The sequence below is a fragment of the Hordeum vulgare genome, chromosome 2H (assembly GCF_904849725.1).
Source record: "Hordeum vulgare subsp. vulgare chromosome 2H, MorexV3_pseudomolecules_assembly, whole genome shotgun sequence".
Classification (NCBI taxonomy): Eukaryota; Viridiplantae; Streptophyta; class Magnoliopsida; order Poales; family Poaceae; genus Hordeum; species Hordeum vulgare.
Window position 1 is genome coordinate 102,225,192 of NC_058519.1, and position 10,482 is coordinate 102,235,673.

Here is a 10,482-nt window from a genome sequence, read left to right on the forward strand (position 1 = left end):
GCATGGCTTGGACGAGAGGAGGAAAAAAACGTTGTTGCTGAGGCGAAGAGCAAGGCCGGTGGATTGGTACAACAAGCCCTTAAGCAATGTATAAAGTTCTGTACTATGGTTGGTTTCATACAACTGCCAATAATAAATAACATGGCTATACATAGGGGGAAGTGGCAAGGAGTCGACGCAACACTTCTCCTCAGCGAAACACAGCACTTACACAAAACATGGCCACAGTAGGACCAGTTCTCAGGTGTGCGTGCGGCAGGCCGTGTGCGAGGAAACCCGGGTCTGCCTTGGCGAGGCAGCGCAAGTTCTATTTCAGCTGCCAGGATTATGGGGTGAGGTAGCATACTTAAGGCCATTATAATGGATGTTCCGTCTAAATACCCCCGCGCTGATTGTTTTTTCGTTTGCTTCTTTCTGTGTATTTACAGAAGGTTCACAGGAAAGCATGCGAGGTCTACGTGTGGGAGGACGTACTTGAGGAATATGTCGTTTAGAGAATCCACTCTGAACGAACGAAGCTACAGGAGGTGAGAGAGGACAGAGACGAGTTCATCGAGGAGCTGGCTGGCCGCAATAGGGAAATCAGGAAGCTCCGCGGGATGAACAAGGTGCTCCAACTCGCACTGGCGTCCACGGCGCCAATCGCCGCGATTGTTGCTGTCACCGCAGCGTGGATTGCGAAGTGACCATGCGGTTACTTAGAGAAAATTGTGGGTGGAACGTCTTCGTGCCAAGCCATGGCACTTTATCGTTAGAAGAAGAACATGCGTGCGAGCTGCCGTGGTCACGCTTGTCAAATGTCCGATTCTCTCATGTCTGTAATGTTGTGGTGTTTAGCGTTCAGCAGTTTTAGTTGATGTAGTCTAGTGGAGGTCAAGTTTGTATCGGTACGATAAAGCCCACTAGTGTGGTTTCTTAAGTCGTCTAATATGTTGGTTTTAATATTATTGTATCTGGATCAGGCAAAAGGCAGAAGATTCATCGTAGCGTAACAACTAACGATTTGTTCAAATAATAATATGTTGACGTCGTCGTAATATGGAAAATGGACCAGATCATGCTAACAGCAAATCCGCAAAGGAATAAAAAATTCACCGGGGCGCAAAGTGGGTCCCAATGCACACAATGTCAATTGTTTATACTTTTCTACCCAACGAAGTGTTTTACGAGAGCTCTCTCGTTGTGTCTCGCGGTACAAAAAGATTCCTGACATCAACCTAGACACTACAACACGCGTTGGTTTCAAAGAGGCAAGGGGTGAGAGACGAGAGGCCATTACGAGAGGTTCAGTTCCCCCCGCAGCGACTGGCCATGGCTTCTCCAACCAAATGAAGAACTAGGAGCTTCAACTGTTGCGCGAGATCTACAGATAAAAAAGGTAATTCATTCTGCATTCTAATGGAAAGTTCTTCCGCCTAGTGTAGTGAACCCTTCTTTGGTTTCTGCATGCTCTATATTAGGTTTATGCATGGTCTCCAGGCTGGTTTAGTGAACCATTCTTTGGTTTCTGCATGTTCTATAAAAGTTTTACGCATGGTCTCGAGCAAAATGCATTATTAGTAACATTTTTTCTTGAGATTTCAACCTCGAATCACTAGGTAAATGGAAGTTATTCGTCCATGCATGGTAGTATAGGGCTTTTTAACACTATAAAATAGGACAGATCTGATACAACTGATTCCCAACAAAGAAATTCTTCTATAACGGGAATACTAGAGATCCCTATGAAAAGGGCGACAGATAATTTGTTTCATGTACTTATCATCAATATAAATGTTTATTGCGGCACATTTATAATAAAACCTAACCACACCGATCCACACTGGGTCAGGGTGTTGCCAGCAACTGTGTTGAAGTATTTTTTATGAATTGACGCACCTGGAACAGAGTGAGGAGACGAAATAGCCACGCAGTTATAGTACATGTCATTTTATTCATGCAAAAGCGTGTTTTTATTCATTAAAAACACAGAAAAATGTTGAAACTTACATTTTGGTTGTCTAAAAGATGCTTGTAGATAATCCCCCCAATATGGTTGGTATGTTTTATTAGGGTTTACAAACTGAAATTTTTACTCCATGTTTTTTTACGATGATCCTAGGGTCAGCTTGTGAGTCCGATAACATCTTTTCTTTGCAAAACAGGAAATGGTTTGAGGGACGTCGCCAGCCGAGTACCGTATTTCCGAAGACGACTCTACAGATGGTTTTGATGTGTATCCTACACAACACATTGACGAAGAAGAAGATTCTGACTCAGATGGGGATAGAAGGGGCAAAAAGAAGCCATCACAAAACCCGATCAATTCAAGGAGCAGCATCAAAAAGATGAAGGGCTTGGTTCAAGGACTGTCAAAAGAAAACAAGGCACTGGTACGTGAAATGGGGTTCGGAGGGCTTCTTCGGCTGCCATTTATAAAAAGGTCTAACAGGCAACATGCAATGTGGCTGATGAGCAAGGTTGATGAGAAGGCGTCTGTTGTGGTTATCGATGCAAGGAGAGATTTGCCTTTCGACGACTCAGACGTCGGGAAGGTACTTGGGGTGACATCAGTAGGGTCTCCCATAGAAAAGTTTGCAGCACCACATGTGGGAGATACTGTTCGGCAAATTCCAGGAATCAACATCGGAGACAACAAAATAACACCTGTAGTCAAAGTAGTCAAGTTGGACTATGGCGCTCCAATGACAAAGGCCCAAGCTAGGAGATTCAAGGTTGCGTTTGCGATATGTGCGGTGACTTTCCTCTTAGCACCACCGCTGAAGCACAACTACTTCATGACAGAGTACTGGAGTGCCATCCACATACCAGACACGATTCAGATGTACAACTGGGGGAGGTACATTAGAGAAGAGCTTCTCTTTTCTGCTGGTAGGGTGAAGTCTGAACTGCTAGGTGGGAAACTGAAGTCAAATATCACGGATGCACATTCTTCCTGCAGGTCTGAATGCCTAACTTTTGCCTGAAATGCATATCTTTTTTGTACATTCAGATGACGAGAGTTTAATTTGTGCAACAGGTATTCTACCTGGACAACCTTGACAGAGAAGACAAGAACCTCCCACACGACGAATTCCCTCGTTGCAAGGTGTACGACCAGAAGACAATATCAGATGTTATCGACGAAGACACAGCTACTGGGAAAGACGCAAAAATCGTAGTATATGGACATCTCCTGGTAAGTTTTAACAGCGCGGGGATGATACACAGAACATATAACAATGCAAACATGACAGCTATGCTAACAGTAGCAAGATTACACGCACCATATATAGCTTTTCCTCTTCACACCTCATTATTTGGTGCCAAATAGTGTTTTTATACATCATTCCAATTTGACCATGTACATAGAGTTATCAAAAAATATTTTAAAACGATCTTATTATGTCTATACATGACTCTTACGTTACTTTGGGCGTGCTTAGTGTCTAGACTCGCATGATGTTAAGACTCAATATATTACATTGCTTTGCGAATCATGTTGCAAATAATAAGTGAGATACAAACATGATACCTATCTAGCGATAAAAAACAGAGCCTCACAACATATTGCTTTTGGCTTTTGTGCCAACAAGTATTTATATACATCATTCCAGTTTGTTGATGTGCCGCGGTTCTAAAAAAACTCGATTCACAGCCATTATTCCTGTCTATTCTTTAATATTGTTGTTAAATTTATGATCTTTTTCGGACGTGCTTACTGCGTAAACTAGCGTGACAATACGACTCAACATATTTCCATGTATTTTTTTTACTGATGTTGTAAAATAAACATGTAGTTCTATGAATATAAATTTTTTGATATACTTCGCAGCCAAGGAATCCACTAACGGTATGCTACAGCCGCAACCACGTGACAAACGCAACACACGAAAAAATTGATGGCTCTAGCACAGAAGTAACGAATGTTAACAAGGCATTCATAGATGTAATGATCTCAATTACTAAAACGTTGAAGAACACATGATTAACTTTTCTATATGTTGACGATGTTATTCACAACTTCTGAATGATGCAGTTTGCAGGGATCATCACTAACAAAGTAGAGCAGTATTCAAACAAATGTTTCATGACAGTGCATGAGGCATCAAGGAAGGGTGCAAGGTTGAACAAGAGACATGCAATAGGATGGGAGGAGATTGTGAATGGCACTAATGCTTTGATAACCGCAGAGAGCACTAAGATCATATCAGACATCACCCATATTACTGACGCAATGATGGCAAGGAACAAAGAAGCGAAATATACAACAGGCCCAGGTATGCTGATATAGGAATATGTAAATTTCAGCACGTATCATAGTAATGTTAAATTCAATGTTTTCTGAAGTACTTTTCCCTATAAAATAGGAGCCGCTGAAGGAGATGCAGTGACCCCACTGAGCATCGAGACGGCAGAGGAGCCTTCTGCTAACATGCTGTTTCAGACTAGGAGGCAAGATAATGTGAAAAGAAAGAAGATTGTGGCAACAAAAAGGCACACGCCAAAAAGGGCTAGGGTGGAGAGCTCGGAAGAATCTGAAGGTGCTAAGGAAGCCGCAAATAAAGCAATAGATGAACTAATTGAAGCAGCTGATGAATACAGTGAGTCGCACTGTGGGCTTTTTGGAGCAGAGAAATTGCCGTTGGATGAAGAAACATTAGCAAACTTAGCCGTGTCAGCTACGTGCGGGGCTACCGGAGTCGGGATATTACGTTCTATAGAGCAAGAAACTATTCATGATGCAGTGGAGGAGATCAGAGAGGAAGATATGGAAGAGAATAACTGGTCAATAGTTCCTTCAAGGAACAAAGATGACCCAGGAGTTGTAAGAGGATCAGTTCATCCACCAACTTTGCATGGGAAGTTCAAAGTTGCACTCTCGGGATTTAGGAAGATAGATCTCATGCACGCTTTCACGGAGGCTTCGTCTTCAGAAGGTAATTTGTGGAAATGAGACAAAGGATGAACACAATTCCCCATATAGTTTTCACTGTCAGGTTGTTTTACTTGTGACATTATTTACTTCCGTTCACGTAGAACTGTCTGTTGCGTCTGCAAACACCACACAACTTTCTACCAGAACGATAGGAGGTGGTGTTGAAGGTATTGACAAGAACACATTAACTTTTTTTATCGCTACTGCATACAAAAAAAATGATGAGTTTTTTAAGTTGTTCCATTCTAGCATGCTCATACATTCTTTGACCTATAACAACATTAACAGGGATGCAGCTTATGCGGACTCGAGGTACAATAAACAATGCATCAGGAAAAAACAAAACGACATCACCGGTGAGCCTGCATCGCCAGATGTGCGCAGTAGAGCTTGATATAAGGGAGGAAATTGAGGAGGGGCCAATAAACTTGAACGTCACAATGTCGCAAGGACCTTACAGCACACAGCCTCACCCTAAAAGGGTCGTGAAGCCGGGAAAATACGCAAGGTCTCCCTTTGTAATGGGTTATGATCCACCTAGCAGGGCTCCAACAGATGTAGTGAAGATATACAAGTTGTTCTATAGGGAGAATCCAATAAAGCTGCCAGAGTAAGCTCATATAAATTCTAAAACACAAACGTTCCTTATATTATGGTGTCACGCTTCTGGTTCTAATAGGCAAGAGTCATGTTTTCTAATTGTGCAGCATGTGGATTATTAGTCCTAACCCGAAGTACATGGACATTAGTGGACAGTAGCTCCGTGACATGTTGCGCGAATGGGGGATGCTTATAGCGTTCTGATTACACTGGCAATGCGGAGGTACCAACAACTGGATATTGCATTTTCTGCCCCAAAAGGAGAAGGATGCTGGAGGCATTTTTGGAGCCAGATTTCGTGGTGAGCGTATTCTTACGGATTCTCGGACTGAAATACAATGTTACAATTTCCTAATGTCAGCTATCCATGATGATTTTATTTTCGTCTTGGCAGAATCATGTTAGCAGGGAAGACGACATATCAAAACTGAGATACATAAAGGACATGTTCGTAGGACCTCATATCATCTATGAGGTTAACAAGTGTACCGAGGTGAATGTGAGGGGGTTTGTTCATTTGAGTATTGTTCAGGGATCGCGAAAATTTTATCGCTAACGTCTGTTTTGTGTCTGACAGATTGTGTTGCCTGTGAAATTTGACTTCAAATGGTCTACATACATATGGGATTTCCCAAGGGCCAAAAAATTTGTCCTTGACCCAACGATGCACAATGGCGACGAATCCGACAAGGACATCCAGCAGAGGCACAGGAAGGTCGCACACGAGCTGCACAAGTCTATTGAGATATGCATAAAATCATTCTTCATTGGATGGGAGCCAGACATGAGGAGGTGGAATACCTACTTCCCAAAAGGTCTAGTTACTGGCATATGCAAGAGGTACTAAACCACGGGTTCGGATCATGCTCTGTTAGGTCCTATTTGTTGATGTGTTTTTGTTGTTTCTTTGGTATATCGAACTGATGCGTTTTAGACTATGTGCAGGGAAGACACGGGGATATACGCTACTCACTTGGCAAGGAACTGGATGGGGACTAAACTTAAAAGGGAAATAAACCCGGTATGTATTGAATAATCTACATACATTTAACCAGTCTCGCTGGTAGGCTTTGTGTTATAAGATAGAATAACACCGCTTTTCTGAACCGATGCAGGGAGATGGCATTATGCATGCTAGGATGAACCTCCTTGTTGATCTTCTTGGAACTGAAAATAACATTGGACACCTGCCCAAGAGGTACAAGGACTGTCTCTTCCCCAAAAGGGACAAGAAGAATAACTGATGTCTGAATAAGCTATTTTGATGGTAGCAAAAAACCATTTCCACAGTCTGGATGAGGGCTGCCTGAAGGGCTACTATAAGACAATCAAACGTTCTTACGTGTTCAAGTACGGTTTCATATGTATCATTGCATCTACGATGATACGATGTATTGTGTATACGCACAATGAGAGCTAAGCGTCCTTGTTTGTGTTTTTATCGGCTCGTGCCATGTTGATCTAGCATGTATTCTATCGCTATCACTAAAACTAACATGTAGTAATATAAGTGAATAACTTAAAAATGTTGAAAACATTGACTAGCAGAACGATAACAGCGACACAATATTATAAAAAATGTTATTCCAGTAGCAGCTTACTGGTTTTGTAGCAGTCCCATTCGTCGTGATTAACCTTGTAAGCCCCTCCACAGAAGTTAGTTGTGGTGAATTGATCTCATCGACATAATATGAAACTCCTCACAAACGCCATACGCTGTGGTTCTTCAACAACATATACCAACTGAGATCGTGGGGACTGAATGTACGACAACCTGGTTTGAAAGACCTTAGCATAAAAGTTGGCATTTATTATGATAGCTGGCGGGTATGTAGTATGTACAGATTCATGTGTGTAATCTTGATAGTTAAAACAGACAGGTATGCACAAAATACAAAATATTGACAGATTTGTGAATAAAATGCAGATATGCCGAAAGTCAAAAACGTGGACAAGTAATAGTTGGCGCATACACATTATGCGTTTAGCAGAGTGTGACGGGGCAGTATTATGAAACACAGAGATTAAATTGGTCTCTAAAACGGAATCATAATTATTCCACAATGGGAGTGTAACCCATATCAAGTTCATACAACAGGGGGGTGCTCTTCTCAACGCAAGAGATACCAAATTAAAACTTATCTACACATCTACAAAGTCAACAGATAAGCCAGCACAGACGCGAGAGTAACAGCTGCAGAAATAGACGCCACACACAATTTATTGTGGATATCCAACCTCGTTGACAACTTAATCTTATTGTCAGCTATGACACCAGCAAGCTGGCTCACGACGAGTTCGTGCTCCATCGCAAAAAGGTTTCTCTCAATCCAAAGTTCCATATATGCACGCTCAAGTTCCTTGATCTTTGATTCTAAAAGTGTTGCCCTATCGTCCGATTGGTCCCACACTCGCATAATTGATCGTGAGAGCACGGCCCCCATAGTTCGTCAATCCACTTCACCCAACGGCATCTCTCAGCTCCCTGAAATTGGTAAATTTGGGAGCAAACAAACGAGAAGGAAGTCTCTATTCAGTCGTTTTTTCGGGCTGATGTTAAAAACGAAACATGCTAGGAGAACATTAAACATTAACCTTCAGGGGGCAGCCGAGGTACCTCCTACCGGTGGCTGCGTAAACGAAAGCAACTTTCCTTGCGGGTTGCATCTTGTGATGGCACTTGTGTGTACAGCTATAATCCACACCAAAGAAATCTAGATCTTCATTCTCCCTTGGAAGATCATCCACAGTTACCCCTTCGTCGTCGACCACTAAGGCCTGAATCGTTGAGACAGGTGGTAGGTGGGGTAAGGAAATCTGTAAGACGAAACTAAAACTAAAATGCTTCGCGGCGAATACATTACCAGAACAATCCCGTCAGAAGCTAATGATCCTTTGTTCAGATCGATAGACAAGGCAGAGCTTCCCCATTCAAGGCTGAACGAACTTGCCAGGGTCGACGACGTACCATCGTCGACGGCGACATGTTGCTTCATCTGATCGCCAGATAGAGGAATGCTGGGATGGAGGACCTAGAGCAGATCTGGGCAACAGGGGAAGGGAGGAGGCAGCTCCGGTGGTGTTCTTCGATGGACAAGAAAAAGCATCTTTCCAGGGGAACGAAGGGATAAGGTTGAGGCGGGGGGACAGGATACCTGGCGGAGCTGGGCACGTGTGCGGGTCCCACCATACACGGCGGTGGAATACGCCAGTGTGTGATGCAGCGTAAATTAGTTATACATTGCAATTCAACGCCATAGTCTGACGCAACGTGGGCCATGGGGAGTACTGAGATGCATGCGCGCGCGGATCTTCAAGGGTATCTGGCGGACTGGGTTCACGTTGTGCCTGCAACGCGCTGTAAAAAAACCACGTCCACGCGGCCACGGCCGCCGCCGCCCAGGGTGCACACCTCCATCCCCATGTTGAAGATGCCCGTTTCACGGTCTCGGGGCCGGAAGAAGGAGCGGACCACCTTGTACATGCCGGTGCGAGGATCGCGGCCGAATCCCACAGAGAGGTTGACGAGACTGGGCAGCACGTTCCGGCTGCTCTCCGGCAGCGTGACAACGTCTCTGGTGGCAGGATTGAAGACTTAGACGTTGGTGTCCATGGGGACTAGCACCAGCCCGTCGCAGTGGGAAAAGAGGCAAACGGAGCTGAATTCTCCGCCGAGGTCCCGGCCATGCGCGAGCCTCGCCTCGGAGGAACCCTGCTGCCACCAATAAAAGAAGATGTTGCTGGAGAAGGTGGTCGGCCAGTTCTCGCCTTGGATGACACGGTCGAGGCAATGCGGGGTGATGAGCAGGGATGGCTTATGCGAGAAAATTGGTTATTTGCCACTTTGAACATGCGGCTTCACAAAAATGCCACTCTTAAGATAGGCTTCGTAAAATTGCCATCCAATTCATGGACATATTGATTACCATGTAATTTCCTCTCTTTTATTAATTTTCCTTTTCCTTTTCCATTTACACGCACATGAAAGGACCAGACTACCCCTGAATGTGTACACATATCTGATTGCATCAGGCTGCCCATAATGGTAGTATCATGCATGCCAACTAGGCAATTTTGATGAGGTGTCATAGAATTAAATGAAGAAAGAGAGGGTTGAGTATCATATCATGATACCGTATCATATTAAATGATGTGCTACTATGTGTCTTGCATGACAATAAATGAACTAACATATGATACTACTACCTCCGTCACGGTTTAGAAGGCACGGTTAAATTTACGTGCATTTTCATAATAGACAAGGTTTAAGGCGCATTGCATTTACTCCTAGCAGCTAATTAGTACTTCGTTGTACTACCTCCGTCACGGTTTAGAAGGCACGGTTAAGTTTGTGTGCATTTCCACAACACACAAGGTTTAAGACGCATTGTATTTATTCCTAGCAGCTAATTAGTACTACGTTGTACTACTTCTATATGCATGCGTAGTGTGAATGCTATTTTTCAACTCATTTTACAGCCAATCAATAACCACCTAGGTTCTATAGAATTTCCATGCACGTCTTCTAAACCATGACGGGGGGAGTAACATATGATACTATGCATTACGGATGTGGTATCATACACTAGTATCATGTGTATGATACTAGTATATGATACTAGTCATTACAACCAGCCTCATGTAGGCTGGCAGCTGAATTTGCTGGGTTGTGTTCGATGCACTAGCCTACAGTCGTGAACACAGCCCACAGGTGCAGATATTCAATGAAAGAAGAAATACTACTACAACAATAGTAGATTCAAATTATGTCCAAGAGTACAAAGAATGGCAAAAATAAACTATGATAGTACTAGCCCTCGCATTTGCGTAGTATTTCTTCTTTCATTGAATATTCTATGTTTACATGGTCTAACCTATGGGTTTCACTTACGCGGTAGCACACTAATGTTAGTGTTGTGGCATTTTGATCACGTTGGATTAGTGCAATTAAAGTTTTGATTTTG

At 43.2% G+C, this 10,482-nt stretch overlaps 3 protein-coding genes across 3 annotated transcripts; 2 read left to right on the plus strand and 1 right to left on the minus strand.

Annotated features, from left to right (window-relative positions):
- Positions 1–1,257: 1,257 nt before the first annotated feature.
- Positions 1,258–5,532, plus strand: LOC123425702. The gene is made up of 7 exons (XM_045109415.1): positions 1,258–1,378; positions 2,145–2,941; positions 3,020–3,178; positions 4,019–4,259; positions 4,350–4,919; positions 5,020–5,085; positions 5,207–5,532. The coding sequence occupies exons 4-7, from the start codon at positions 4,070–4,072 to the stop codon at positions 5,530–5,532; spliced, it is 1,152 nt and encodes a 383-aa protein (XP_044965350.1). The 5' UTR covers positions 1,258–1,378; positions 2,145–2,941; positions 3,020–3,178; positions 4,019–4,069.
- Positions 5,533–5,640: 108 nt separating this feature from the next.
- LOC123425340 lies at positions 5,641–6,933 on the plus strand. The gene is made up of 5 exons (XM_045109023.1): positions 5,641–5,819; positions 5,913–6,011; positions 6,096–6,358; positions 6,464–6,539; positions 6,634–6,933. Exons 1-5 carry the CDS (start codon positions 5,787–5,789, stop codon positions 6,760–6,762), a joined length of 600 nt encoding a protein of 199 aa, XP_044964958.1. The 5' UTR covers positions 5,641–5,786; the 3' UTR covers positions 6,763–6,933.
- A 609-nt stretch (positions 6,934–7,542) lies between these two features.
- Positions 7,543–8,639, minus strand: LOC123425341. The gene is made up of 3 exons (XM_045109024.1): positions 8,383–8,639; positions 8,114–8,296; positions 7,543–8,003 (listed from the first exon to the last, which is right to left on the minus strand). The coding sequence occupies exons 1-3, from the start codon at positions 8,512–8,514 to the stop codon at positions 7,893–7,895; spliced, it is 426 nt and encodes a 141-aa protein (XP_044964959.1). The 5' UTR covers positions 8,515–8,639; the 3' UTR covers positions 7,543–7,892.
- Between the last annotated feature and the right edge of the window lie 1,843 nt (positions 8,640–10,482).